This window comes from Myotis nattereri, assembly GCF_964212035.1.
Source record: "Myotis nattereri genome assembly, chromosome: 5".
Taxonomy (NCBI): Eukaryota; Metazoa; Chordata; class Mammalia; order Chiroptera; family Vespertilionidae; genus Myotis; species Myotis nattereri.
In genome coordinates this window covers 92,964,915-92,992,482 of record NC_138080.1, presented here as the reverse complement: position 1 = coordinate 92,992,482, position 27,568 = coordinate 92,964,915, and the positions used below count along the sequence as shown (strand labels likewise).

The window sequence follows — 27,568 nt, the reverse complement described above, 5'->3', positions numbered from 1 at the left end:
TCTAGTTAAAAAAAAATACTTTCGACATTTTTTTTATGCCCCGCCCCGGGTCAACAGACCATGCGACATCCGGAACTCCTCATTTTCGACATTTTTATTAGAATTGAACCAGCTGAATTATTGAGTTGTGCCATCCAATAATGTGGTATGCTCTACCACTTATTTAAATCTTCAATTTCCCCAGTAAAGTTTTACAGTTTTATTTATATGGGTCCTATATACATTTCTTATGTCAAGTTTATTCCTAGATATTTTTTATATTTTCTTTATTTTAATGCCTTTAAAAAAATTTTATTTGCTTATATTTGTTGTCTTAAGGATAGGCACTGATTTTTATATAGTGATTTTGTACCCAACTGCTTTATTGAACTCTCCTTACTTCTAATAATTTTTCAGTTTATTTTCTTGAGTTCCTTGGTAGACAAGTATATACAAGTAATACTTTGTCTCCTCCTTGCCAAAGATTTTTCTCTTATTTCATTTTGACTTGCTGTGTTGACTAAACTTTCAGGAAATATTAAATGGCCATGGATAGTGGGCACACCTGACCTTACCTGACTTTGGTAGAAAACACCAGAGCTTTACCGTTAAGTATGAGGATACCTGAGGCAGGTACAATAAATTCTCTTACTCAACAGATACTCCAACCCCCTTTTCGTGTGAGAAAGAAAAAAAGCCCTCGCAACTAGGCCACGCAGTCCTCCGTGCTGGACATACACGTCTCACAGAACGCCAGCTCGGACAAGGCCACTCTGAGGCCGTGAGTAAATGAGGTAAAGCGAGTCCATACCGTCCATAACTTTGTCCAAGCACAGACAAAAACAGGGTCACTGTGCCACCCACAAATACCAAACATCCCCCTCTTGGTTAAAACGAGTGACTAGTAATTCTTTACCAATTATGCCTTTTTTCTCACCCTAGCTTGCCCTCCCAATATATAAAATGTATTGAGATCACCACAGAATTCTCACTGCCACACACACTTTCCAGCAGCACCCAGCCTAGAGCAGCCCCTTGTTTCGCTGGACTGTCCACAAATCATCCAACCCAGCAGTTCTAACACCTTCTTGTTGAGGCAACATGGCTCCCCACGGTGTGTGTTCTCCCTCGACACAACAACAACCGGAACCTGTTCAGCTGCAGTTGTGTTCATGGTGGTCTCCGGCTGGAGGACACTGACAATAAAAAAATTGTTTTTAATTTTAAAAAGTTAACAAGATCAAGTGAATCAGAATCACTGGAACAAAACTGAGACTCTACATTAACGAGCAAACACCCAGACTTCCTCTGCATACGAAAGTCTGAGAAACACTGAACTAGGGCTGTGGACAGAGCAGCTTCCTGTCAATGAAACAGGTATATCACTGACAGCCAGGAAGTGCTGAGCACTAATTTAATACTAACAATGTTCTGCTAACAAAAGTAAGTGAGCACCACCTACTGCCCCGCTTAGAATGCAATGCTGAGATTGCTTCAATTCCTCTCAGTAATTGAATTTACTCTGAAAAAATGAATCAATCCTAAATAAGATATCCAACCTCTAGAAAGCATTGTTAGAATGGAACATGAAAACAGTATTGATACCTAGGAGAAAACTTTCTGAGTTAAGGGTTTTTGAAGTTTTATGTTAAATATATGTAATAAACTCCTGTAATTTCAAGTTACTACTAAAACAGTAAAGGAACATATAATCCCTCATCCATTGGCCTATACCCGTGGTCAGCAAACTGCAGCTCTCGAGCCACATGCGGCTCTTTGGCCCCTTGAGTGTGGCTCTTCCTAAGCCTTAGGAGTACCCTAATTAAGTTAATAACAATGTACCTACCTATATAGTTTAAGTGTAAAAAATTTGGCTTTCAAAAGAAATTTCAATCGTTGTACTGTTGAGATTTGGCTCTGTTGACTAATGACTTTGCCGACCACTGGCCTATACCAACAGTGAAAGGAAAAACAGAACCAGAGGATGCCCTAAAATACTGCAATAAAACAACATGCAGGTATGCTCAGCTCCACACTCCCTCCATTCCCAAGGGAAAAAGAGAAATAAGGATAAGCTTTCTTATCCTGTAATCTACTCATGTTCAGTATCAAACTTCCACCTGCAGGACACTAGTTGGAAAGTTAATATTCCCTTCAAAAAGCCTAGTGAATTCCAGTCTGTTACTATGTCTAAGGCAGATTTCCCCTTCCAAGTTGCAAATGCATAAAATATATCCAGAGGCTCAAAGAGACAGGCAATCTCATACACAGACAAAAAGCAGTTGTACTTCGTATTTCAATAACTCAATGACAAGTCATAAAAAGCATCTGTCTTTAATCACTGTTTGTTTTCAGGAAATAAATGGCAAACTATACACACTGTGGAGTCTGAATGCCGCCATCATAGAGTGTGAATGATCGTCCGGTTTCGAAGCTGCTGAAGGTATTCTTTGGCGTGGGTGACCGCTGTCTTTGGTGGTTCAGGTAAAGGTGGAGGGCCTTCTACCAGCTTCACAAAATAATGGCAATAAACCTTCTCCATGATCCCAAAGCGACCTCTGCCATGGTATCGAATGCGTTTCAGGTACTGGCCTCGGCCTGAGGTGGACACAGCTAGACAGGGAAGAAAAAAGAGAATTACGGGAAATGACTGTGCTCACGAGACTCGAGCTTGATCAGTTGAGCAATTTCTGTCCTTTCCTTGACTGGATTCTAAGACTACATGAGCTTTCTGGCTGGCTAGAGTAGGCTTGTCTCAAAGCAAGTATCTCCTGAGCACTCACTAAGGACCAGGCTGTCTTCTAGGTGTTGGAGAAACAGAGTGGATGAGACTAGCAAGGACCCTGCCTCCATGCAGTGTACACTAGAGGAGACAGAAAGTAAACATGCTCACTTCCGTTAGTGACAGGTGCTATGAGCAAAATAAAACTGATGGGGTGTTGGGGGCAACTTTAGATAAGGGGGTGTCAAGGGGCACCCTTGAAGAAGAAACATTTGATCTAAGATCAGAATGAATCATCCAGGCAAATGTCTATGGGTGAAGTGTTCCAGGCAGAGGGAATAGCACGTGCAAAGGCCCAATCGTGGCACTGGGTTTGGGCTGTTTTAGGAACAGAGAGACCAGCCTGTTGGAGCACAGTAAGTAAGGTGACAAGTGGTACAAACAAGGGAAAGAGATCAGATGAAGGCAACATTACATACAGCCCTGTAGATTGAGGTAAGGAGTTTTTATTTTATTCTAATTGTGATGAAAGCCCCTGGAACCAACAGTTCCCAAATGCTGGTTCTTGGGCTAGCCAGATCAAACTAACCTACGGACTATATTTTAAATGCTAATGCTAAGACCCCACCCCTGGAGATTCTAATTTAGTACATTTGAGGTGGGCTTGGAAATCACATCCTGAGCAAACACCAACACTCCCACAGGCCCCATTCTGATTTCCAGACAGTTTTAAGAACTCCTGCATTGCAGCTGCCCCTCAACTCCCATTTCCCACTCTGCATGGCAAATTTGAAGAAAACTTTTAAATAGTCCATAAAAGGAAATCTGTTCACCCATAGTAAATCAGAGTAGTAACCACCTCCTACTATTTTCTGAATTTACTTAATTACTTTTTTTAGTTAATTTAATAAGCCTTTTAAGAAGGCAAAATCTATAGACTACATATAAAATTCACCCACTTCAGTACTTTCCATTTGCATATTCTTACTGTGACATAACTTTTTCGATACAGGGACTATATCAAAGTATGCACTTGACAACCCAGGTGCCTTTGCTTATGCAATTACCTCAGCTTGACAATCTTTTCTCATGAACACTCTTTCAAAAGCCTATCTTCAAAATGTAATTTTTCTAGAAAATCTCCATGACTATTCTAACCCATACTGACCTCTTCTTCTCTACTGCAATACATTTATCTGTATTACTCCTTTTGGTCCCAACCATATGCTATCTTGTGTAAGTGTTCACGTTTCCCCTGTAAAATCACTTCTTCAACCAAACTTCTACTCCTTTTGTAATGCCCCAGAAATTCATGCTGCACAAGAAATAGAAATGATTTTATAATACATCCTCTGCTAACTAATATAATATTTCCAATACAGACATCTCTGATAAGTTTGCTCAAATTATAAAATAAGATTCAAAGTTTTCCAAGAACATATAATACTAACAGTACACAGTTTTGTTCCAGTTCAGAACAATCCATGTACCCTTCCAAAGTGCTACTACTGCATAAGAACAAAGGACAGGCGCTAAAGGTTTCAAACTGCTACATCCCATCACCGGTGTGTGTAGAGTGAACATGGAAGGTACTCGAATGCTTTTTGAATGAAAGAGAAAACATTAAGACATCTCAAAAATAGGGACAACCTTCTAAAGGTAATGTCCAATAGGTACCATGTAGTTAAAATAATGTCAATATTTCCAATCACTAGCATTTAGGTAATTGAGAACCTTGACATTTTAACATTAGAAACTCTCCCTTCCCCACTTCATCACTCTTAGCCCAGAAGACTGATTTACAAAGTCAGTCGATCACTTGTGTCTAGTGAATCACTTTAGATGCCATGAATCATTAAGCAGTGACATTTTATTAGTCCATGTCCACTTGTTAAGGCTATTCACAGTGTCATTAGTCATCATTATAAGTTTGAAGGGGAAATGAACTTTCAAAGTCTGTGGTCATGCAACACCGGGTATTAGCTTTAGACGGATGTCAGGCATCTGAAGGAATTACTGTATAATGAGAACATATGCTACCCAAAAGCACTTCCTTTAAATACCTATCCTTGCCGAAACCGGTTTGGCTCAGTGGATAGAGCGTCAGCCTGCAGACTGAAAGGTCCCAGGTTCGATTCCGGTCAAGGGCATGTACCTAGGTTGCGGGCACATACCCTGTAGGAGATGTGAAGGAGGCGGCTGATCGATGTTTCTAACTATCTCTCTCCCTTCCTCTCTGTAAAAAATCAATAAAATATATTAAAATAAACAAATAAATAAATACCTATCCTTACCTATTCTAGGTGACTGCTGACATGAAATGGTAGCCAACAAGTAGTTAGTCTTTCAAATCTTAAAAGAAGTCTATGGATTAAAATGTCTAAGCCTTTTCAAAAAATACAATAAAATAAATCAGTTTCCCACATTTTATCAGTAAGAATCACTAGGGTACTTACCCAGGCCTCTCCCCTACGGTTTAGATCCAGTGAGTCTGTGGTGAGGCCTACAAATCTGTATTTCTACTAAGAACCTCAGGTGATTCTTACCGGGGAAATTTGGCAAATACGAGGATACAGTGCCTGATATGTCATGGTAAGATAGTTCATTTTCCACTCACCTCTTTTCATTCCTAATGGAATTAGGCAATAAAATACTTAACAAATGAGTTTTTTAAATCATAAAACAAATCCTGCCCTGGCCAATGTTCCTGAGTGGTTAGAGCACTGGCCTGTGCACTGAAGAGTCTTGAGTTCGATTCCCAATCAAGGGCACATACCTGGGTTGCAGGTTCAATCCCTGGTCCTGGTCACACACAACACGTGCAGGAGCCAACCAATCAATGTGTCTCTCTCATATCGATGTATGTTTCTCTCTCTCTCTCTCTCTCTTTCTTTCTCTCTCTCTCTCTCTCTCTCTCTCTCTCTCTCTCTCTCTCTCTCTCTCTCTCTCTTCTTCCCTTCCTCCCTTCCACTCTCTCTAAAAATCAATGGGAAAAATATCCTCGGGTAAAGATTAACAAAAAAATAAGAAAAGAAAATTATAAAACAAATCCAAACTACCAGCCCTAATTAAAAGTTTTTTACACAGAATTAGATGAAAAGAGGGTGCAGGTACGGCAGAGGTTTTTCAACAGAAATGTGCATAATGAGACCAATGAATTAAAGGCCCATTCACGTAGATGGATTATGTTTATTTTTGCTCAATGGCAACAATGGACTTTGCTCATTCATTTGGGGGGACAGGATTAAGCTCCTCACCCTATCTCTACTACAATTATTAAAATGGATTTAAAGACAAATTCTATTTCATTTGTACCTGAATTCCATTACAAAGTGTTGTCTATCAGCTAAGAAGCCCACACATTCCTATGAAATTGAATAACATTAATTAAATCTGATTTTATATTCAGCATAGCACAGGAAAGGTCACCAAGAGGTTTTAAGCAAATGGTCTTACTCTTCATCCATTTCACCTCTTCCAATAATTCTGGGCCCTCCCAGTATTTTTTATTCATGCTGCTCCCAGAAGAAAATGCTTATGATTAACTGCTGCAGCCCTGTATCTTCTGAGTTACCAGATTGATTTCCTTCTGCATCCATGCATGTTATCAGAATATATTTTAAAATTTCAGCTTTAAAATATTTCCATTGAGAATCTTAACTCATTTGAATTTTAGAAGTAGGTGTGGTTGCAGCATCAATTCCAGATGAGCTGACGTGAGATTTCAACTGAACCAGAATAAGTATCTCCACTAGGACAAAGGTTATGTGACAAAGAAGAATTCAGATGACTTTTTTTCTACTCTAATTGTTGAAAAATTCTCTAAGGTACAACAAATTTCCCCCATAATAATCCAGCCCTTTTCCCTCTATTTGAAGAGTAGCAGTTAGCCCATATCGTGAAATTAAAATATCTATAATAATAAAAGCGTAATATGCTAATTAGACTGGACATCCTTCTGGACAACCTTCCGGAAGAAGCCAGGGCTGCAAGAGAAGCCCGGGTCCCAGGTGCCAGAGGGAAGCCGGTGCTGGCAGCCGGGGGAAGGAAGGCCTACTGTTGCACGAATTTCGTGCATCGGGCCTCTAATCTTTAGATAAAAGAATCCTCCCGCCCTGACCGGTTTGGCTCAGTGGATAGAGCGTCGGACTGTGGACTCAAGGGTCCCGAGTTCGATTCCAGTCAAGGACATGTACCTTGGTTGCGGGCACATCCTCGGTGGGGAGTGTGCAGGAGGCAGCTGATCGATGTTTCTCTCTCATCGATGTTTCTAACTTCTCTATCCCTCTCCTTTCCTCTCTGTAAAAAATCAATAAAATATATTTTTAAAAAAAAAGAAAAAAAGAATCCTCCCTATATGTAGGTTTAGCAGATGGAGAAAATTTTGCTTAGACATCAGCATCTTTGTTTGATTACAAAACTGCTGAAGTTAGGAGTAACTGCTGCTGAAGTGAGAGAAAAACATTAACTCCAGCTACTGCTCCACTTTACTGTGGTGTTGGGAGGAGGCAAGAGGACTTTGTAATAATCATTGATCTCTTTCTGGAAAAAGAGCTGTGTGAAGGTACACTACAAAAAAATCCCTCACACTTTGTAAAATGCTTCCCAAAGCATTTAACTTACATGAGTTTAATTTGATGTGGAAAAAGTATGCAGAACCAAAGATAATGCTTCAGGATGTAATACCAAAGGGAAACTAACACTCCTGGGTCATCCGAGTCTTCTAAGGCCCTTGGCTTCTACAATTCAACAGACTTTCCACTCTGGTCACTGGAAGGTTAATCTACAGGACACCTTTATGGGTTAGGCACCTGGCTTGGCACATTATGAATAAAGACCTATGATCCTTTGGGTTGACAAATGATTCATTTGAAACAAAATCAGTTATGTTCTTTCTTAGTTTTATTATGATTAAAGGACCACTCTATGTACTACCTTGATATCCATTACTCAATAATTATTGGCAATAGGTTTCATAATCTCAGTCTCATTATAGAACAGGTAACAAGAAAGCAGTAAGGTTATTACCATTTACAACAGGTTAACATAAGCACGCTGAAGACTGAAGAGCTATTACCAGCAATTTTCACTGGCAAACCCAGCCCTAAGTAATTAGATATCAAAGACTACTGTTAGATAAAGAACCTGACATCACTATCAGAAGAGATTTCCAACACTAAAAATGTTAAAGATCTTACCTATGTATAAATTGGATCTGAATTCCACATTGTGGTCTCGCACTGCCATTTCTTGTGCTTCTAAAAGAATCTTAAACAAGGAAAAGAAAGGCAGTCATATGACTGACCCTGAACTAAAATGAAACTAAATTTGTCATTTCTTGTTGCTCTCTCTATGACCGCTAGTCACATGCCTCCAGTTTACAGTCAATTTTAATAAGATAATATCAACTGATAACAGTACCAAGGAGAAGGGGTACAGTGAGTGAGCTTTCCTTTCTCAGACAAGAACTGCAAATGCAAGGAATACAGTCCATCAGGCCAGGTTTTAACTGGAATGTGTGAGCTGTGAAGGAGCAGATAGCAGCCCTTGCAGCAGTACCCTTCGTAATGAATAGCATGTCTTTGAGTCTGAGACTTGCCAAAAAGTTCAAGAAGCTCAAGAACTAAATCTTATTGAAAATACTTAAACTTCATATCCACAGTAACCATTAACAATATCAGACAAGTAGAAAAAAACATACTTGAAATTTTCCTTTTAAGAATTACTACATTTAAACTCCATACATATTTTAAATTAACTTCCTCCAGACCACATTTTTAGAAACAAGAAAATTGTCAGAAATAACAGAAATCAGATCTTTCACTCCTTTAGATAAAGAATATAGTACAAAGCTGGTACACAACAGACATTCAGTAATTGCATTCTGAATTGGATTGAATATAGGCATTGGATTATATGGAACCTCTGAGAAGTCTGAGTCCATCAATCGTTAACTATTCACCAACTAAACTGAAAATATAAGATCTAACTTCAGGTGAGAGACTTAACTGAAGTATAGAAAATAATGCTGATATCCCTGGATATCCTCAAACCGGCTTTTTGAAACACGAGTCAGTGAATTTCCCATCAGTCCATTTATACATAGTAAATCAGCTACACTTAGAGCCGGGTCTTTAAAGATCATCTAATCCAATCCCACCTATTTTACAAACAAGAAAAATGGGACCAGACAGATTATCACAATAGAAATATGAGAAAAAGGACTAGACTCCAAGTCTCTGGAATCCCAGTCCAATGCTCTTTCCACTCAACTAATTAGAAAATCATAAACTCTCAGTTGTGGAATTGATAAAAAAAAAATATTCTAAAAGATATATCAAGCCCCAAATCATTAAAAATAACATCTATCACTATCACTTCAAATATAAATGTCTGGTGCAAATAAAAGCATCACAAGAAAAAATGCTTAAAGCACATGACATTCCGAAGGTATAAGGGCATTAATGAAACTGAGCATCCTAAATCTGTATTATATACACTAGGCATTAACACCAGGGAATTCAGAATTTAGGCTGAGCTTACTAACACTTGCAAGACAGCTATGCACCCCTCACCTCAAATCTTAGTTTACCTCTTTAATTATTTGGGCTCCTTTTTTGTCACTGAATTCCAATTGAGCCAAAGCCTGGTCAATGGACATTCCTCGAATCTAGAATTAAGGAGTGAGAAACAAGAGAAAATTAACTTACAAAACCAATGTTCTCATTTCAACGAAAAGCAAAGTCTCTTTTTTTAAAATTCTTTATTGTTGAAAGTATTACATATGTCTCCTTTTCCCCCATTGACCTCTCCCCACCCGCTCCCACTCCCCAGCACAGGTCCTCATCCTCCTACTGTCTGTGTCCATTGGTTATGCTTATATGCATGCATACAAGTCCTTCAAGTCTTACATAATCTAAATAACTCATAAAAATAGCTAAGTAGTTACACGCTGATTATATCTCAATAAAACTGGGGGAAAAATTTTAAATAAAACTAGTGGCCCAGTGCATGGATTTGTGCACATTGAAAGGAAATTAGAAGAAATATTTTAATATCACTATTTGCCCTTTCTCTATAATAGAAGTGTCAGAGATCAAAGAAAATTAGTAAAATGTACATGAAATATATTGATTAATAAACAAACAATAACATGATATAATAACAAACACATGATATAAAAACAACACATGATATAAAAACAAAAACATGACATAAAAACAACAAAAACATGATATAAAAACATTGATAAAAACAATGACTGATAAATTGATTAAACTTATTCTAGTATCTCCCTGTATACCACATTAAGAGTAAAAACACTTTCAGAGTGCTTGTCTAATTTCCCTTGCAATGAAGTATTTACAACTTTAATATCACAAGCCCTTGGAACTGAAGAGAAAGCAACATATAAACCATGTCCGAAAACAGATTCAGATAGGAATATTCCCACTCTGTCTAGAATTTGTCCTTGTGATTTATTAATAGTCATTGCAAATGCTGGCATCACAGGAAACTGTCTTTGAGTTAATTTAAGTGGGAGGCCAGTGTCAGACAGAGACAAATACAGCGCATGCTGGAGTCAACGTTTATTTTTATTTTTAAATTGCCAGTGCGTGTCATATGTACCAACTGGCCGGCCAGTCAGTCACTTAGCCTTTTATATATATAGATATATATAGATAGCTAACTAAATGCAGGCAAAAGAAAAGTTTGAGAAGGAATGCCACTGTCAAGATCAAGCTTAAACATGTTAACCATAAAACCTAGGTTGTTAATAGTTTCAATAATATTAAAAGAGAGCACACATGACAGAGAGATCACAGTGGGCTAGGACCACACTAGGCAATAAAGGCATCTCTTTCTCCTACAGGACAAATGCATTACATGTATATTTGCTGCTTTTGTCGCCTCTCATACCTACATTTCATTTTCCAGAGAAAAAACATAGAAAGCAACAGTTTTGAAACAGGTTGAATCAACTCTTACAGGTGAATAAACTTGCTTTCTGGAATCTCTGGTTATAGCCAGGTTCCTGATGCCTTTTTCTAAATATCTATGTATCCAATGTGACACGGTTTCTCAGAAGAAAGGTAAAAATTAAGCAAAATCACTCATCTCTGAGCAATCATTTTTGAATTACCTACCAACTGTCTGAAAATGCAATTATATTCCTCACTTTTTAGAGGCAAATTCTTTTGATTTTTCAAATCCTGGGGGGAAGTCATAGGCTAGCTTCTTTAACTAAATATTACACGGTAATAGTTATTTTAGCTTACCAATTTTGCCAAATACCACATCTTGTCTCTGCTGTACTTTATTTGTCTTCGACAATGGTAGATTTCCTTACAAATAGAAAGAAAAAAAAACTTTAGCAAGTTTATACCAAAATAGCAATAATGGTTTTGCTCAGTGGTTGAACCAGGAGGTCACAGTTCGATTCCTGATTCCAGGTCAGGGCACATGCCTGGATTGCAGCCTCAAAACCCAATGAAGGGTGTTCTCTCTCTCTCTCTCTCTCTCTCTCTCTCTCTCTCTCTCTCTCTCTCCCTCTCCCTTCCTCTCTGAAATAAAAAAAATAATTTTTTAAATGACAGTAACATAGTGTTAATAAAGTTTTGACTTTCTATGCCTAATGAAAATTCTGTCATAAGAAATAAAAACATTATTAATATTTGTAGATTCTTCTTCCCTACACAAGATTATATATTTTCCAAAGTCTCACTATATTAAAAAAAAAATTGCTAAGGGAAAAATAGAAATTACAAAATGACCAGTTTGTGCTAATGTGTGCTATATTTTTATCCAGAGGAATAGTGAAAGATTTAATGAAATTAAATGAAAGTATTTTTAAAACATTTAGTTGGCTAAAGGACAAAAAAAAAAAAGAATAACAAGAAAAAACGTTTCCTGTTAGTGAAGAGAACAACTTTGAAATGGACAGAATAACTGTTCTCACCAGTCTGCCAGGTGTTTAGTCAACAGCATAGGTTCTAAGATCAAGCCGCCTGGGCTGGAACCCTAGCTCTACCATGTACTAACCACAGAACCCAAGCTCCTTAACCTCTCTGGGCCTAAATTCCTACTTCTTTAAAATGAAGATAACATTACCTACATCATAAAACCATAAGAATGAAATAAAATAACATGTTTAAAAAGCACTTTACATTGCCTAGCACATGGTAAGATCTTAGTAAATGTTAGTTTTGTTACCTTCTATTTACAGTGGTAGGTACATCCTATTTAATTTTCTTAAATATATTTTTTATTGTTGATGGTATTACAGATATCTCCCATTTCCTCCCTCCTCCCCCGTTTAATTTTTTTAAATCAATAATCCATTAAGTAATTTATAACTCACAAAGCAATCATCAAATTTTATTTGATCTAACTCTATGGGTCGGGAGAGTAAACATTTTACAATCCTTTTACAAAGTGAAAACCAGAGAAATACAATGTCTGGTAGCTATATCTCCGAAGTTCCCCTTCTGACTCTAAAACCCGCATTATTTCCACCACTATATGCTATTAACTCACCTATACAGGATATAATGTGCAAAAGAGTTATTTGAATGAAGCAAAAGGAGGTCTAAATTATGAAACACGTAAGCCAGCAGCTACATACTGCCACTTTAAAAAATGTAGGAAACATTTGTCAAGGCAAGCGATAACAAGGAGACATGAGAATTTTCTAACATCGACTCCTGCAGGAAATTTTCAAATGCCTCAGAAACAGCAATTTTCTCAAGTGGCCATCTTTTAACCTGTAGCACATTTCATTTCAGTTGCAATAGAAGCTGACAGGCTGAAAACTGGAGCAATCCCCTAATTACATTTTCAGCAATAAAGTGTTCTGGGGAGCACAGGAGAGGAAAGAAGAACTGTCGTGACTGATAATATTAATTTGCAAAAATTAATACACTCAAAAAAATACTTTATATAAAAACATTTCAATTCTTGGTACCCCATGGTGGGCTCTCTATAAACCTGAATTGTAGATAATTATCTTCAAATTTTGTAAAAAAGATGTAATCCTGGCAAGGGCATGGGAAAAGAGGACTCAGGAGTTTACAAAAAAGGGGAAAGTTATTCAATCCTCCTCTTCTAAAACTAAAAAGCTCTACATTTACCTTAGGCAGGTGCCATGCCTAAGGATACTTTCTTAAGATAAACCAAGTGTTACTATAAATCTGGTTAAACATCACTGATATTAATTAACCATATGGTAAATGAGGTAAAGTTAGGATATAATGCACAAAATAGTTATCCAATGAAGTAAAAGTAAGTCTAAATTATGAAACATCAAAACCAGGAACTTTTAAAGATGATGAAAAAGTGTCACCTAATAAAAGTCCTTACAAGAGCCTATGTGAACCCACATTAATAATATATAAGCATGACTTTTTACCAATAAGATATGGCTCTTATAGAAATGGTTTCTTAAACAGTTATGATCTACAGGGTGGGGCAAATAACACAATAATTAATAAATAAAACAAGAATAAGCTGTTTCCAATATTCACAACTGTAAACCCACTTTGCCCCATCTTGTAGTCTCACTATACCTTTAATTTACTTAAAATAGCTTTTATCAAAGATACTACAAAAGTAAACTTAATCCCAAATTAACAAAGTATGACTATTATAAGGAAACTGTATTAATTTCTTTCTGGCTCATTTTCTTTACCACGATAAACCCACACATAAGATAAAGTCTACATAGGAAACTATATTGTTTGTAAATTTGTGCTAATTTAATTAGGCGGGTAGTCTTAAAATAACAGGAGTGACCGAAAACATGCCTAACTTAGTGACATTCTTTTTAACTTACTGCTATAGGATGTACTCAATACCCCATTCACTATGATTTGTTTAACTACATATTCCAATGCTGAAGATCAGAATGATGTAGAATGGGAAATAATATCTCTCCCTCTGTTAAATTAGAAATAAAACTAATTTTTAAAATGTTTGCAGCCAGCAGATTGGTAAGCCTAAGGGACACTGCACATAATGTCACAGTGCATGAACTATGTGGCTAGATGAGCAAATTATCCCCTATTAATAAGGTAGGTATTTATGAAGGGCATTAATATTTCAGTCATAATAGGTATTAGTGATACACCAAAGTCCCAAAAGGATTACTCTCTCAAACAAAATCTGTACAACATAGAAAATTAAATTAGGTTTCTCAAAGTGCCTATATAAAATCAAGCCAAATATTTTCATACAGGCACTTGTATAATGAGTATAAATGATATTAAAAAAGTTAATCAAAATAGTTTCAGGAAATACAATATATAACAAATGATTGGAGTGGCATTGTTCTTCCTTTGCTAAAGTTAATTAAATGACCTACAGTTAACTATTTTAATTTTGACATTTGGTATGAATCCTGGAATACATTTTTTTTTTAACAACCAAAACAGACTAATGCTACAAAATATAAAATTTTGCTCTTAGATTCTGGACCTGACAAATACTATTATGATTTATTTACTTCCAATTAATATATAAGTTCAAAGAGCTCAAGTAAGAAGTAAAGAAAGCTCATTAATTCTAGGAAATATGTGATTTATAATAAACTGTGCAAATGTGTAACATTTTCTAAATTTTTTTTAATTACAAAATGGAGTCAATACTTAATAGTACAGTAATAGAGATGGAGGAGGGTATAGAGGGGATAAATGGTGATAAAAATAAAGGAAGAAAAATTCTTAATAGTATAGATTGTTACAAATCTAATTTTAAATTTTGATGGCATGATAAAATATGAAAATTAAAAATGTGTTTAAACTATTAGCATCTCTTTCTCCTCAGATTTCCCAATCAGGTGGGAATTCTTTAAATCAATAAATTAACTCCCTTAAATGAGAAAATAAAAAGAAAACATAAAACTGTATTAATTCAGACCAATACTTAGCAACTGAACCTTAACAAAATGTATGTGGTCAAGTTCATATAAAAAATAAGCAAATAACATTATTTAGACCATATGGATTATCCAGGAGCCTTAATCCCAAAGGCCTTTAAAAGATGTTTGCTGAACTGAATGATTTATAATTAACACAGTAATTCTATTTCTATAGTATTTACCAGTTTATTTACTTAAGGATTCCAATGTTCCCTTCTTGTTTATGCTATCACTACTTGCTTAAACTTTTTTTTTTTTCAATTTCAGAGAGGTAAGGAGAGGGAGACAGAAAAACATCAATGAGAGCAAATCACTGATTGGCTGGCTCCTACACACCCCACGTTGGGAACTGAACTATGACCTCCTAGTTCATAGGTTGACACTCAACCACTGAGAGACACCGGCCAGGCATAACCTTTTAAACAGATGTAAATATATTCCACAGTAAATTCACATTACGCTGATATCAGTCAAATCTCAGACGAGTAATCACAAGCAATTTGAAGAGGGTAAAAGAATTCTGAGCAGCTAAAGATTAAGACAAAAATTCAAACCTTATGTTCAAAAATTTGTGAATTATAAAACAACCAAGTGTGCCCATATTCAAATATAAAACATTGGAAAATCATATATGATTTAAGTATTGGTCAATAGTTTAAGTCATTCTTGCCCACTCCTCATGCTCCATTATCAAGAATTCATTAGCAAACCCCTTAAAATAAAAAAATCAGTAAATCTCAAACTACTAGCTTAGAGTTAAGGCCCCTATCTGGGAGGTTAATAATGTAAGGCAAACAAAAAGGAACAACAAATACCATCTTTTAAAACTTCCAAAGGGATAAACCCAGTACATTTTCTTTATCAATTAAAGGATTATGCCAACTGCTGTATATTTTTTTCTTTTCTTAACATGGAATAATAAATCATTGCGGGCCACAGAAGAGTGCCAGAGCTTTATCAAAATTTAGAAATTGGTTCTATCACAAACTTACTGCTGGTCTCCGAGGTTCTCCAGGCAGTTGTGGAGGATAAACAATTTTATTCTTCTTCTCCCATCTTCGAGAAATGTCAAGAGAAGCACTTGTGTGGATGTGTGATTGGGGTAAAACACTCTGAGATGGAAGAAGCCTGTAAAACAACAGACACTTAGCATCTTTTCGCAGAGCCTACATGTCTTCTGAGCCATATCGGTTCCATTTTGACAGAAACTATTTAAGGATCACAAATGGAAACATTCCAGACATATTCATTAATAGAGACTTCTTTTACATAAAAAAGCTCAAAGAGCTAGTTTATCAAAGGCTAGGAAGAATGAAAAGTTAATAATTTGAATAAAGTCAAATAATAAATATTCACCCAAGATCTCTTGCTCTCACTGACCAATAAATATTGACTCTGTATTATAAGGCAGCCCAGTCCTAAAGCAGATTTAAAGACATAATGCATTGCTGACCTGATGTGTAGATTTCCTCAACTTTGTTGGGTAAGAAGACAAATAACATTATTTTATAAACACTAAGAAATTAATGGATAAAGTTGGCATGATGTGTCTCCTGATAAAAGAGCATGCCGCCCTCCATCCATGAAGTAGTCTTTCCACAAAATTAACCTAAACTGATAAAGCCTCTAGATTCAATACAGGAAATACATAGAGAGATCATATCAAACAACATCAAGAGAATGCACTCAGCAAAATCCAAGCTGTACAAAACTCTACAAGACAAACAACCCATTTTCTTCAATAGATAAACTGTAAGGGGAAAAAGAGAGCTGAATTAAGAACCTACATATTAAAGATGTAACAGAAACAATTAATTTCAATGCGTGGACTATTATTTCAAAAATATGACAGCTACTTAACCATTATTGGAAATTTAAACATTAAATGGACATTTGATTCTTAAAGAGATATGTAGTGAAATGTTTGTGGATGAAATAATATAGTGGCTAAGACAGTGATGGCAAACCTTTTGAGCTCGGCGTGTCAGCATTTTGAAAAACCCTAACTTAACTCTGGTGCCGTGTCACATAGAGAAATTTTTTGATATTTGCAACCATAGTAAAACAAAGATTTATATTTTTGATATTTATTTTATATATTTAAATGCCATTTAACAGAAAAATCAACCAAAAAAATGAGTTCGCGTGTCATCACTGGGCTAAGATCTGTTTCAAAATATGATGGGCGAGAGTAGAGTCTATAGATAAAACAAGATTAGCCATGTGTTAATAACTGCTGAAGTTGGGTGATGGGCTCATCATATTGTCTACTTTTGTGTATATCTGGATATATCCAAGTAGCACAACAAACTTAGATGTTTCCCTACTGCCTGTAGTATAGAGTCCCACATTATAAGGCCTTTTATAGCCTAACCCCAACCAGGCCTTTCAGCTTACCCACTGTATGGCCTAGCCACAGAGACATGCTTTGTTCCCTGAATAAGGCACACACTTTCATATCTCTACACTTGTGTTAATATTGTTTTCTCCTCCCTGATCTCCTGAGAAATGCTTATCCTGTTTAAAGTTCCACCTCAAAAGTTACTTAGTCCATCTCCCAGACAACCGTTCCCTCAATGATCTCCGTACTTGGCTCTTGCCAGCCACTCAGCAAGGAGCCGGACTACTGTACCTGTGGAACAATGAGTTCCTGTAGTAAGGAACAGATCTGAGCATCGAGGGCAAGCCTGGCATCCTTTCTGTTCCAGCTCCAAGGGCAACACCTGGCCTAGGGATAATGAGTAAATACTTAACCCAGACTTTCATATTCAAAGTTGTTGTATATCGGCAGATTCTCACACAATACATTTAGGTTCCAATGTTTTACATGAAAAGTACAAAAGTAGGATACATGATGTTAGAGGGCAGGATTTCCTAATGCAACTATAAGCCAGGTGAGGAGGGCAGAGAGTATGGAGTCACGCAGACCTGGGTCTAAATTCTAACTCTAATTTACTAAGAGAATGGCCTTGGGGAAGCCACATAACTTTCTAGATCTCTGGTTTCTCAGCAGGAAAAGGAGTAATAATAGTAATTACTTCATAGGCTTCTTCAGTAGCTCAAATGAGATACTGTAAGTTAAATACTTAACCTGACACTTCATAGGGCTCAATAAATTGTAGGTATTATTTTTAGATTGAGGAGAACACTTACCTCACTTGGTTGTTGGTAAATTAGTAATTAATGTGCTGTATCTTACAGTATCAAGGAGATGATGATAAGCACTGATAGCTAGTATTAATTTTAAATTAGGCCCTCTGAGCAGTTCTTTCCTGTTCTCTGAAAAAATAAATCCTGTGAACTGTAAACTTCATATTACACCCTTTCAAATCTTCTCACGTTTAAGTCATATCATTTATGTTTCTACAAAGTTGTAATTAACTATGGGCACACTAAGTTTGTCACCTCTTTGGGCTTCATTTTCTTTATCTATGAAAAGAGCAATTGGACTATGTCATCTCTAGGGTCTCTCCAAACCTTAATTCTGCTTCCAGTCCAAATATACATAGTAAATATACATCTGGTCATTTAGATGACCAAAATAAATTAAACACATTATAAATTAATAATGACAAAGTTTTCTGAATACCTACAATACTTTCAGGACTCAAATGGTTCATAAGATGAATTATCAAGTAAAAACAAAACTACTGTAATCAAATTAAATCATTATTCCAAATTGGGTACTAATTCAGAAGTGTATTAAATCCAAAGTTCTTATGTGCCCTCTCCTGGCCAGCTGTTAGAATAACACTAAATCAAAAAAATAAAATGTAATCATAAGGTAGAATTGAAAATAAAACTAATTCAAAATTGAAGCTTTTATAACACCTTTTTATGTGAGAAAGCCTATGAAGGGTCACTTGAAAAAACAAACTCAAGAAAAGGAAGTTGCTGGAATTAAAAACAATGGCATAGGTTATTGCTATTGTTTTCCAACAAACATTCATTTTTTTTAAATTCATTTTAGAGAGAGAGAAACATCGATGTGATAGAGAATCATCAACCAATTGCCTTCTGTACACACCCAGACCAGGGACTGAAGCTGGGTATATGCCCTGACTGGAAATCAAACCAACAACTTTTCTGTGTACGGGATCACGCTCCAACCGAACTATACGGCCAGGGCAAACATTAAATTTTAAGTTTGCCTGGAGGTCCAGTTTACTGTTAGCATTCTAAAGAACCAAAGTAAGCTAAATCTTTTTTTCTTTAACTTGTTTTTACTATTGATTTTAGAGAGAGAGGAAGAGGGAGAGAGAGAAACATGGATGTGGAGAGTAACATAGATCAGCTGCCTCCTGCATGGGGGGCACTGGGGATTGAGCCCCAAACCCAGGCATGTACCCTGACTGGGAATTGAACCTGTGACCTCTGTGACCTCTCAGTGCATGGGACTGTGCTCAACCACTGAGCCACACCAGCTAGGACTGTTAAACCTTTTTTTTTTTTTAACCAGTAAAGGACATCTAGAATCAACTTTTATCATTTTGAAATTCAAGTATCATCACTAACAATAGCTTTTCATTTACTAGGAATCCGAAATCCTGTTAACTTCACTGTAAGTAGGTGAACCAACGCTCCAGAGTGCTTGTACACACAACATGCACACAGGTGGCCCGCAGAAAGGTGAGATGCCAGAGGCACGCAGAAAGCAGGTGGCAGACTAAAACTGGCACATGAAGCATTTCCTTACTCTCATGATTCTGGTGTTTCCTGTCTACCGATACTCAAGGATTACATTTAAGTATCACTTTTTAAAGTCTACCCACATTCTTTAGGCATTGGGGAGTAGTAGATAAAAGCCAAACTTTAGAATTAAGAGTTAATTCCGATAAGACAGAGACTCTGAAACTTTCCAAAGTCACAATTGAAAGAACTAATACTTCCTATTTATTATTCAAAGTTCATTTTGAAATTCAGAACAAGATATACCCAAGTCCCAAGCGAAGATAATACTGGCCTCGGGCTCAATCTTGATAATATCATTCTATATGCATCAAGGAAAAAATTCTTTGTTCCAAATTTACTTCTGATAACATTAAGTTAATCCTGCACTTGAGACTGAATAAAAGAACTGTCTCCCCCTTGCCTCATTTAAAATCTAAAATAAAGGGCTGAAGTGATATGCATATTCTCATAACTCAATATAATCTTACTTTGTCAAAGTCAAGGACAATCAAACAAGGAAACAGCTTAGCAAACGAAAAAAGTAAAATTCCAGCAACTTTCCAAGTTTTCCAACCTCTGCACTACTGACATTTTGGGCCTTTGTTGTGGAGGGCTGTCCTGTGCCTTACAGGATGTACAGTAGCATCCCTCACCTCTACCCACCAGATGCCAGTAACAACCCTGCCTCAGCTGTAAGAAACAAAAATGTCTCCAGAAATTGACAAATGTCCCCTGGGTGGCAAAACTGCCCGCAGTAGAAAGACACTATTAGCTAAAGTGACCGTCAAAAACAAACAAACAAACAAACAGTTAATTCTTGCAGAACATGAGCTCTCTGTTCCAAAAGGTTCCTGTTACTATGTCATACATATGTGGGTGGTTAATAAGCCAGATTTTCTATGTAAGCCAAGGTTAGCTAAATGCCTAAATTTTACATTCTTCAACCGAGGATATGTCTTTTAGGTTTTTAAAATTTATTTTAGAGAGAGAGAGAAAAAGGGAGAGGGAAGGAGGGAGAGAAACATTGATGTGAGAGATAAATATCAATCAGCTGCTTCCCATACACACCCCAACCGGGACTCGAACCTGCAACCTGGGTATGTGTCCTCACCTGTTACTGAACCTTGGTCTTTCAGTGTATGAGACGATGCTCCAACCAACTGAGCCACACTGGCCAGGCTAAATTTTATATATATATATTTTTAAAATATATTTTATTGATTTTTTATAGAGAGGAAGGGAGAGGGATAGAGAGTTAGAAACATCGATGAGAGACAAACATCCATCAGCTGCCTCCTGCACACCTCCCACTGGGGATGTGCCCACAACCAAGGTACATGCCCCTGACCAGAACCGAGGCAAACCGGTTAGGGCTAAATTTTATATTTAAAAAATATATTTTTTTTAATTGATTTCAGAGACAGAGAGGGAGAGGGAGATAGAAACATCAATTTTTACATTTTTATTCATAAACCCCAAGTGGACCCTGAAGGCTGCCTGGCATTCCTATTTTATTCCCCTTGTCCATTTCATCTCCTAGCCCAGTGATGGGGAACCTTTTGAGCTCGGCATGTCAGCATTTTGAAAAACCCTAACTTAACTCTGGTGCCATGTCATATAGAGAAACTTTTTGATATTTGCAACCATAGTAAAACAAAGATTTATATTTTTGATATTTATTTTATATATTTAAATGCCATTTAACAAAGAAAAATCAACCAAAAGAATGAGTTTGCGTGTCACCTGACACACGTGTCATAGGTTCGCCATCACTGTCCTAGCCCCTACAAACAAATATCATACCTTTTCTTGCTAGTCAAGCCTCCCATATCACCTCTCTCACTCTCAATCTCAACTGTTAACAATGCTTATTTAGCTAAGAAAAAGCAAACAATTGGAAGATAATTTCCACAAGCTCCCACCACCTAATCCATATACCTAGCCACATACCTTCTCTCATTATTATGCATGAAATGTCTAGGCCCTAGCTAGTACCACTCTCATCCCTTCTCCCTAGATCCCATTCCTTCCCACTATTCAAGTACATTGCTCAGGCATTTCTTTCTTCCCTCTTCCTATCAGCAATGTTTTCATCTCTATTGGATCATTCCCATCAGCAAACAAATAAACTCAAATAGTCTCCCAACTTAAAACCAACCCTCCCCTAACCAAGTCCTCTAACTACAGCCGCAAAGCTCTACTGTGTACTGCACTAGTCATGATTGTGTCCTCATTGCAGAGTGAGCATTACAGCACCTCACGCATCACAAACAGATGCCTGTGTTTAGGTGTGATGTCCCAGTGCAGATTCCTAGCTTGAGGACTATTAAATTACAAACAACTATGACTATAATATGTGTTTTTCTAGGAAGATGCTTTGTGGCTTTCCTCATATTCTCAAAGGGGTCTGTGACTCCAATTAAGAACCATTGTCTTAAAAAGCAAGAAACCACAATCTCTCAGATCACAAGGTAAGATTTAATTAAGAGAGCACAAAATCAATGTGGTTGTCAAATCTTGCTGGTCATGCAATCAGAACACTTGAAAGCAGAGATGAATAAAAACCGGAGATATTTCCTAAACCACCAAAATGTACTCTGATCAGAAAATTTACAATCAGATTTAGAGATATTTTCTAAACCACCAAAATGTACTCTTCACTTTAAACTTGTCACCTCTTCCCAAAAAATTTCCCTCTTCTGTGCCCAACACTCTGTCCCTCCATAGTGTGACAGGACACTATTTAAAGCCAGAGGATTTTTTGTTTAGATCCTAGACTTGCCACGTATTAACTGTATAACTTTCAGTAGGTCACAAAATTTCTCAAATGCATCCATCAGTGAAATGGGAGACTTGGAATTCAAAGGTTGGAAAATGTCTGTCTGCAACCAAATACAGCCTATGGAAAGGTTTCATCTGGTCTTAGCCCAATTCAAAGCCTTCAGATGAGGAATGCACTCTAAATTGACACAGGCCCTAACACACTCTCTCATTTTACAAAAACCACTTCTCCTAATTAATTTATTTCTAGCACCTATATGCAATTAGTTCCCAAACACTGAATTAGATGATCCCTAAGATTTTACAGTTATCACGGGCAGTATTTATACCAGCCGTGGGCAAACTAAAAAAAAAAAAAAGACCGCACCCTTTTATGTAATGATGTTTACTTTGAATTTATATTAGTTCACACAAACACTCCATCCATGCTTTTGTTCCGGCCCTCCGGTCCAGTTTAAGAACCCATTGTGGCCCTCGAGTCAAAAAGTTTGCCCACCCCTGATTTATACCTTTTCCACTTAGTTTTCATCTGATCATTTCCCCATTAGAAAGTCCAGAATAGGGATTCAGAGAATTACATAATTTCAGAACTGGAAAGAGTCTTACAAGATTATCTAGAAAATTCCAACCATCTTGTATGACATTGATGAAAAAACTGAAGCCAAACTAAGTTATTTGGCTCAGATCTTCCCAATATAAATCACTGCAGGACAATTTAAATCAACAAACATTAACAAAGTCTTTACTTTGTTCAGGACCCAACGCTGGAGCTACAAGAGAAACAAGAACTGACCCTATCTGTCCAGGGTTCACAGCTAGTAAAGGGCCAGACACATGCACATGAAGTGACTACTCAAGGCACACACGCTAAAAGGAAGGAGAAATTAATGCCTTTCATTTTTAGTGAGACCCAAGAAAAGCTTCTGAAGGTGAAACATTTTGAATAGGGGGTTAAATAACAAGTAGGACTGCTGTTGAAGACAGGAAGTGAGGGCACAGCATGAAAAAGCCAAGAGGCAAGTGTATGCACAACATATTCAGAAGACAGTAAGTTAATCAGCATGGCTGCAGTAGAGAGAAGGAACCTAAGAAAGCAAAGTGTAGGCAAACCCTAAGGGCTGTGCCCCCTATTTTCTTTGTTAGCCCACCTCTTCATCCTCTTGAACCAAGAGCCTAGGATGGAGCAAAAAACAAAACAAAACAAACAACAACAAAAAACGGGAAATCAGTAATCCTATATAATGAAAGGCTAATATGCAAATAGACTGAATGGCAGAACAACCTGTCGCTATGACACACACTGACCACCAGGGGGCATATGCTCAATGCAGGAGCTGCTCCCCTGGTGGTCAGTGTGCTCCCACAGGGGAGCACTGCTCAGCCAGAGGCTGGGCTCACAGCTGGCCAGCACAGTGGCGGTGGAAGGAGCCTCTCCCCCTGGCTGCAGTGCTAAGGATGTCCAACTGACAGCCCCCAAAGGCTCTGGGACTATGAGAGGGCACAGGCTGGGCTAAGGGACCCCCCTAGAGTGCACAAATTTTGTGCACCGGGCCTCTAGTCATTTATAATGGTAAAAGCAGCAATGGCAGTTAAAATTTAGGGTGGATTATTATATAACATGTACTGTCCTAAACATTTCATATACATTATCTCAATCCTCATAAAATAATCTATGAGGTAAGTACTACTATTTCTCTTATAGCATGAGAACTGAAACTTAGAAAAATAAGTAACTTCCCCCAAATCACACACTTAAAAAGATTTGCACCCAACTTTTCTGTCTCCAAAGCCTATATAAACAAAAGTAAAGGCTGATCAGAAATTTTACAATCAGATTATTAATCTCCAAATAGCAATCGCTGTACTGAAAAAAAGGTGGGGGGGGGGGCAATTAGAAAGGAGAGGGGGTAGGCTTCTTGCCAGTCCTGACCCAACTGCATCCCCTAACCTTAAGGAATGCTTTGTTCCTGAGGTCAAAGGACGCTCTGGAGCAGGGGTCCTCAAACTACCGCCCGCGGGCCACATGCAAATACAAATATTGTATTTGTTCCCGTTTTAGTCCGGCCCTCCAACGGTCTGAGGGACAGTGAACTGGCCCCCTGTTTAAAAAGTTTGAGGACCCCTGCTCTGGAGAGTATAGTATAAAGCTTCAAAACGTCCTATATCTGAGGGACCTTAGGCAAGTTTTTACTTTGGAGGGCTCTAAATTCCTTCTCTGAAAAATGGGGACGTACACTACACAGGATGATGGTACGAGAACGAGAGAATGCATAAAAAGCGAGCAACACAACCCCAGGCGAGGTCAGCCGCGCTGTCTGCAACGCGGGCCCTGCAGGTGTAAGCAGGCACTGGAGCGGGAACCAGCAAGGCGGGACGCTGCGGTGAGGTTGGGAGAATTTGACCGTGTTCAGAAAGATCAGAAAAGCCATTGCAGCCCTACATGGTTTGGCTCAGTGGGTAGAGCGTTGATTGAAGGGTCCCAGGTTCGATTCCCGCCAAGGGCATATGCCTAAATTGCAGGCTCGATCCCCAGTGCCGATCAATGATTCTCTCTCATCATTGATGTTTCTCTCCCCCACCCCCTCCTTCCTCTCTGAAATCAATTTTTTTAAAAAGAAGAAAGAAAAGAGACATTGCAGGTAATCCTAATTCTGATCCCCCGAGGGCTACGTAATAAGGCGGCGGAATGGTGGCCCCAGAGCCTAAAACGGAGCCGCACAGAGGCTCCTAGTAACTGAAGGGCTAGTAAGGCCGTGGCCCTTCTGCAACTCCGAGGCCACTTACCCCAGGGCCAGCTTCCGCCTCAGACTCTGCATCCAGAACGCACCTGCAACAGCAACACAAGCCGTCAACTCAGACTCCCACCTCCTCTCCCTTCTACCGCCCCTTAACCGCCACAATCCTCACCCAGACGGTCCAGTACTGCCGCCGCCATCTTGCTCCTCCCCTCTACGGAAGCCTCCGAGCTCAGTCAGCTCTGGACAGGACGCATGCGCGATTCTCCGCTTTCCTTCCCCCGCCCCCCGGGGAAAACCCGTCAGTACCGACACCTGCGGTGTTGTCATGGAGACCACCAAGACGCTGCCAGCGGTGCCAGCGCTTAAGGCGTGGTCAGCCCAACCTTGCTAAGGAATGAATGACTTAACAAAGGCCGAAAAGTAGTCAGTTTCCGGAAATTCATCGGGATCCAGAAAAATTACGAAACCTCACCTCACAAATGGTCTGAAAGGATTAGGGGAGCAGAGACCTCGAACAAGCCACCTAACCTGGGTGGGCCTCAGGGTTCTAGCTAGTGAAATAGAATAATTATCCTTACAGCAGTTTTGTTTTAAGAGCTCCACTGGAGATCACGTGGAAAGATCTTTTATAAAACAGTTCAAATATAAAGTATGATGTCCTAATCCCTATTAATCTCCAGGTTGACCTACAAGCGATAGAAGTTAATTACCATCGGGCACTTGCTACTGTCTATGTCCAGCGAGCATTTCACTAAATCTCAGTATTCCTCAGAGCAATGCAACAAGGCACAGATTATCATGTTCCTTCTTCAAATGAAGAAAGAGGCTTAGGATAAGCTAAAGTCTCTTAGATAACAACTGGCAAAAACCAGTAGTCCATCTAAGGCGTTATGCCTCCAAAATTAGTAGCCCTACCCATATCCAAAGATATGCGTTTTGCCTGTGTTAAGATAGATATCTCGGGTTTCGTTTGCTACATACGGGAGTGCCAGCTACCCAATGCAAGCAATACCGGGGCAGGAGAGTGTAGTGCAGCAGTGTGAGCACCTGCCCGTTTGCGTTGGAAGGAAACTTGCATTCTTTTCCTCCGCAGCACTTAGCACATAGTTTCACGGAGCTGGCACTCAGTCAAATGGAGTCACTCTACTCTTCTTCTCCCTGAGTTACCAAGAACCCGAAGCCAGAATTTCCACCCAAGAGCACAAACTCTTTTTTTTTTTTTTGAGTTCTGATTGGAACATTTATCTATTTTTTAGATATCTTTGGATATATCCTTGTAGCTATCTTTCAACCTTTTCGTCTCATGGTACACATAAACTAATTACTAAAATCCTGTGGCACACCAAAAAATGTATTTTTTTTGCCAATCTGAGCAAAAAAAAAAGGGGGGGGGGCATAATTTTGATTCATTCATACCGAGCCGCTATTGTTGTGTTGGCTGTCCTTATTTTTTTATTTGACAATCTAAGGGAAACGGGGTCAATGCCCCTCACTAAGTAGCCAGGTATTGCGTGTTTTAAAAATTCTTGCTGTCTCGGCGGCACACCAGTGGAAAATCTCTGCTTTAAAAAGCATCTCCAGAGCTAGCGAAGTGCCCTGGCACGAAGCGTTCAAAAATTCCTTGGGGCGGCGTTAAACCGGCGGAACGGGAAGATGTCTCCACTCGTCTAACCCCTTAATTATGTACCTCGACTGTAGGAAGTGAGAAAGCCTAACCCCGGGGCTGGGCTCAGGCAGCGACAGACCCCGCGGCGGCGGCGGCAGCGAGCGCGCGGTGCGGCCTGGGCCTCGGCGCGCGCCGTAGCAGCAGCGGCCTGGGAGGCGGGGCTCCGAGCTGGCCCCGCCCCCTTCCCGGCCACGGCGTGGGGCTGCAAACGGTTTGTCCCAGTGGTTTCTTACCTCCTCCCCGGTGGCTCGTGATCATGGGCCAGGAGCCGCGCACGCTGCCGCCCTCCCCCAACTGGTACTGCGCCCGCTGCAGCGATGCGGTCCCCGGGGGCCTCTTCGGGTTCGCGGCGCGGACCTCCGTCTTCCTTGTCCGCGTGGGCCCGGGCGCAGGCGCGATCCCTGGGACGCCCCCATTTCGAGGTAACTCCCTGCCCCTGCCCCCACCTTTCCTGCACGTCTAGCGTTCCCTGGAGGCGCCGAGTATGCGCCTTCAGCCACCCCCTTCTACAGAAGGGGAAACAGGCCCCGGCAGGGAGAAGCGTCTGCTCACAGCCCCTAAACGGAGTCGCGTCCCGATCTCCAAGACTGAGCTACACTGCGCTGTGGATGAGCGGTCCCGCCTCCCGGCGCCCTCACGAGGGACTGCTCGCTTCCCCAGGAAGTTATCTCTGTCCAGACCCAGGAATTTTTAACATCTATGGCCTCCCCCGTCCCCGACCCATTGCACGTGGATCCCTTAGGAGCCTTCTTGGGGTTGGGGTTGCCTTCAGCTCCAGGCCCTAAGCAAGATCCTACAAATATGATACTCATTTCTGTGAGATGAACGCATGGAGCCAGGTGCTGTTAGGCTCCAAACTAGGTCTTGATTATACCTTGGGATATGGCATGCCAGCTATTCTACTCCAAACGATCTCTGGCCAGATCTAAGTAAGAATCCCATTTTTTTTAAATGATTTTTTTATTATTTTATTTTTAAATCCTCACCCAAGGACATTTTTTCCATTGATTTTTAGTGAGAGTGGAAGGGAGAGAGAGACAGAGAGAAACACCGATGTGAGAGAGATACATCGATTGGTTGCCTCCCACATGCCCCTG

General features: G+C 39.1%; 2 protein-coding genes across 4 annotated transcripts in view; one reads left to right on the top strand and one right to left on the bottom strand.

Annotated features, from left to right (window-relative positions):
• Nucleotides 1–2,294: 2,294 nt before the first annotated feature.
• On the bottom strand, nucleotides 2,295–27,051 carry MRPL22 (mitochondrial ribosomal protein L22). Of its 2 annotated transcripts, none has more exons than XM_081092159.1 (8): nucleotides 26,705–27,051; nucleotides 24,975–25,077; nucleotides 24,852–24,894; nucleotides 15,608–15,743; nucleotides 10,981–11,046; nucleotides 9,294–9,371; nucleotides 7,900–7,969; nucleotides 2,295–2,592 (listed from the first exon to the last, which is right to left on the bottom strand). In XM_081092159.1, the coding sequence occupies exons 2-8, from the start codon at nucleotides 25,000–25,002 to the stop codon at nucleotides 2,381–2,383; spliced, it is 633 nt and encodes a 210-aa protein (XP_080948285.1). In that variant the 5' UTR covers nucleotides 25,003–25,077; nucleotides 26,705–27,051; the 3' UTR covers nucleotides 2,295–2,380. The 2 variants fall into 2 exon arrangements, with proteins under 2 accessions (XP_080948285.1, XP_080948286.1); XM_081092160.1 differs by lacking the exon at nucleotides 26,705–27,051 and adding an exon at nucleotides 17,248–17,343 and having other exon boundaries at nucleotides 24,975–25,014.
• GEMIN5 (gem nuclear organelle associated protein 5) overlaps nucleotides 26,669–27,568 on the top strand; it is a 41,109-nt gene continuing 40,209 nt past the window's right edge. For both annotated transcript variants that reach the window (XM_081092153.1, XM_081092152.1), the window contains exon 1: nucleotides 26,669–26,893. In XM_081092153.1, the coding sequence (XP_080948279.1) occupies nucleotides 26,728–26,893 (166 nt within the window). In that variant the 5' untranslated portion in view covers nucleotides 26,669–26,727. The remainder of the gene's footprint in view (nucleotides 26,894–27,568) is intronic.

What these genes read in the sequence shown, in the direction of transcription:
- MRPL22 (XM_081092160.1), bottom strand. Translation starts at nt 25,002, where the DNA reads ATGGCGGCGGCAGTACTGGACCGTCTGG. An exon ending in AGGCGGAAGCTGGCCCTGGG is followed by an intron (nt 17,344 to 24,851) that starts GTAAGTGGCCTC and finishes CATTATCCCTAG; the next exon opens with GCCAGGTGTTGCCCTTGGAG. An exon ending in TGTGGTATTTGGCAAAATTG is followed by an intron (nt 9,372 to 10,980) that starts GTAAGCTAAAAT and finishes CCTTAATTCTAG; the next exon opens with ATTCGAGGAATGTCCATTGA.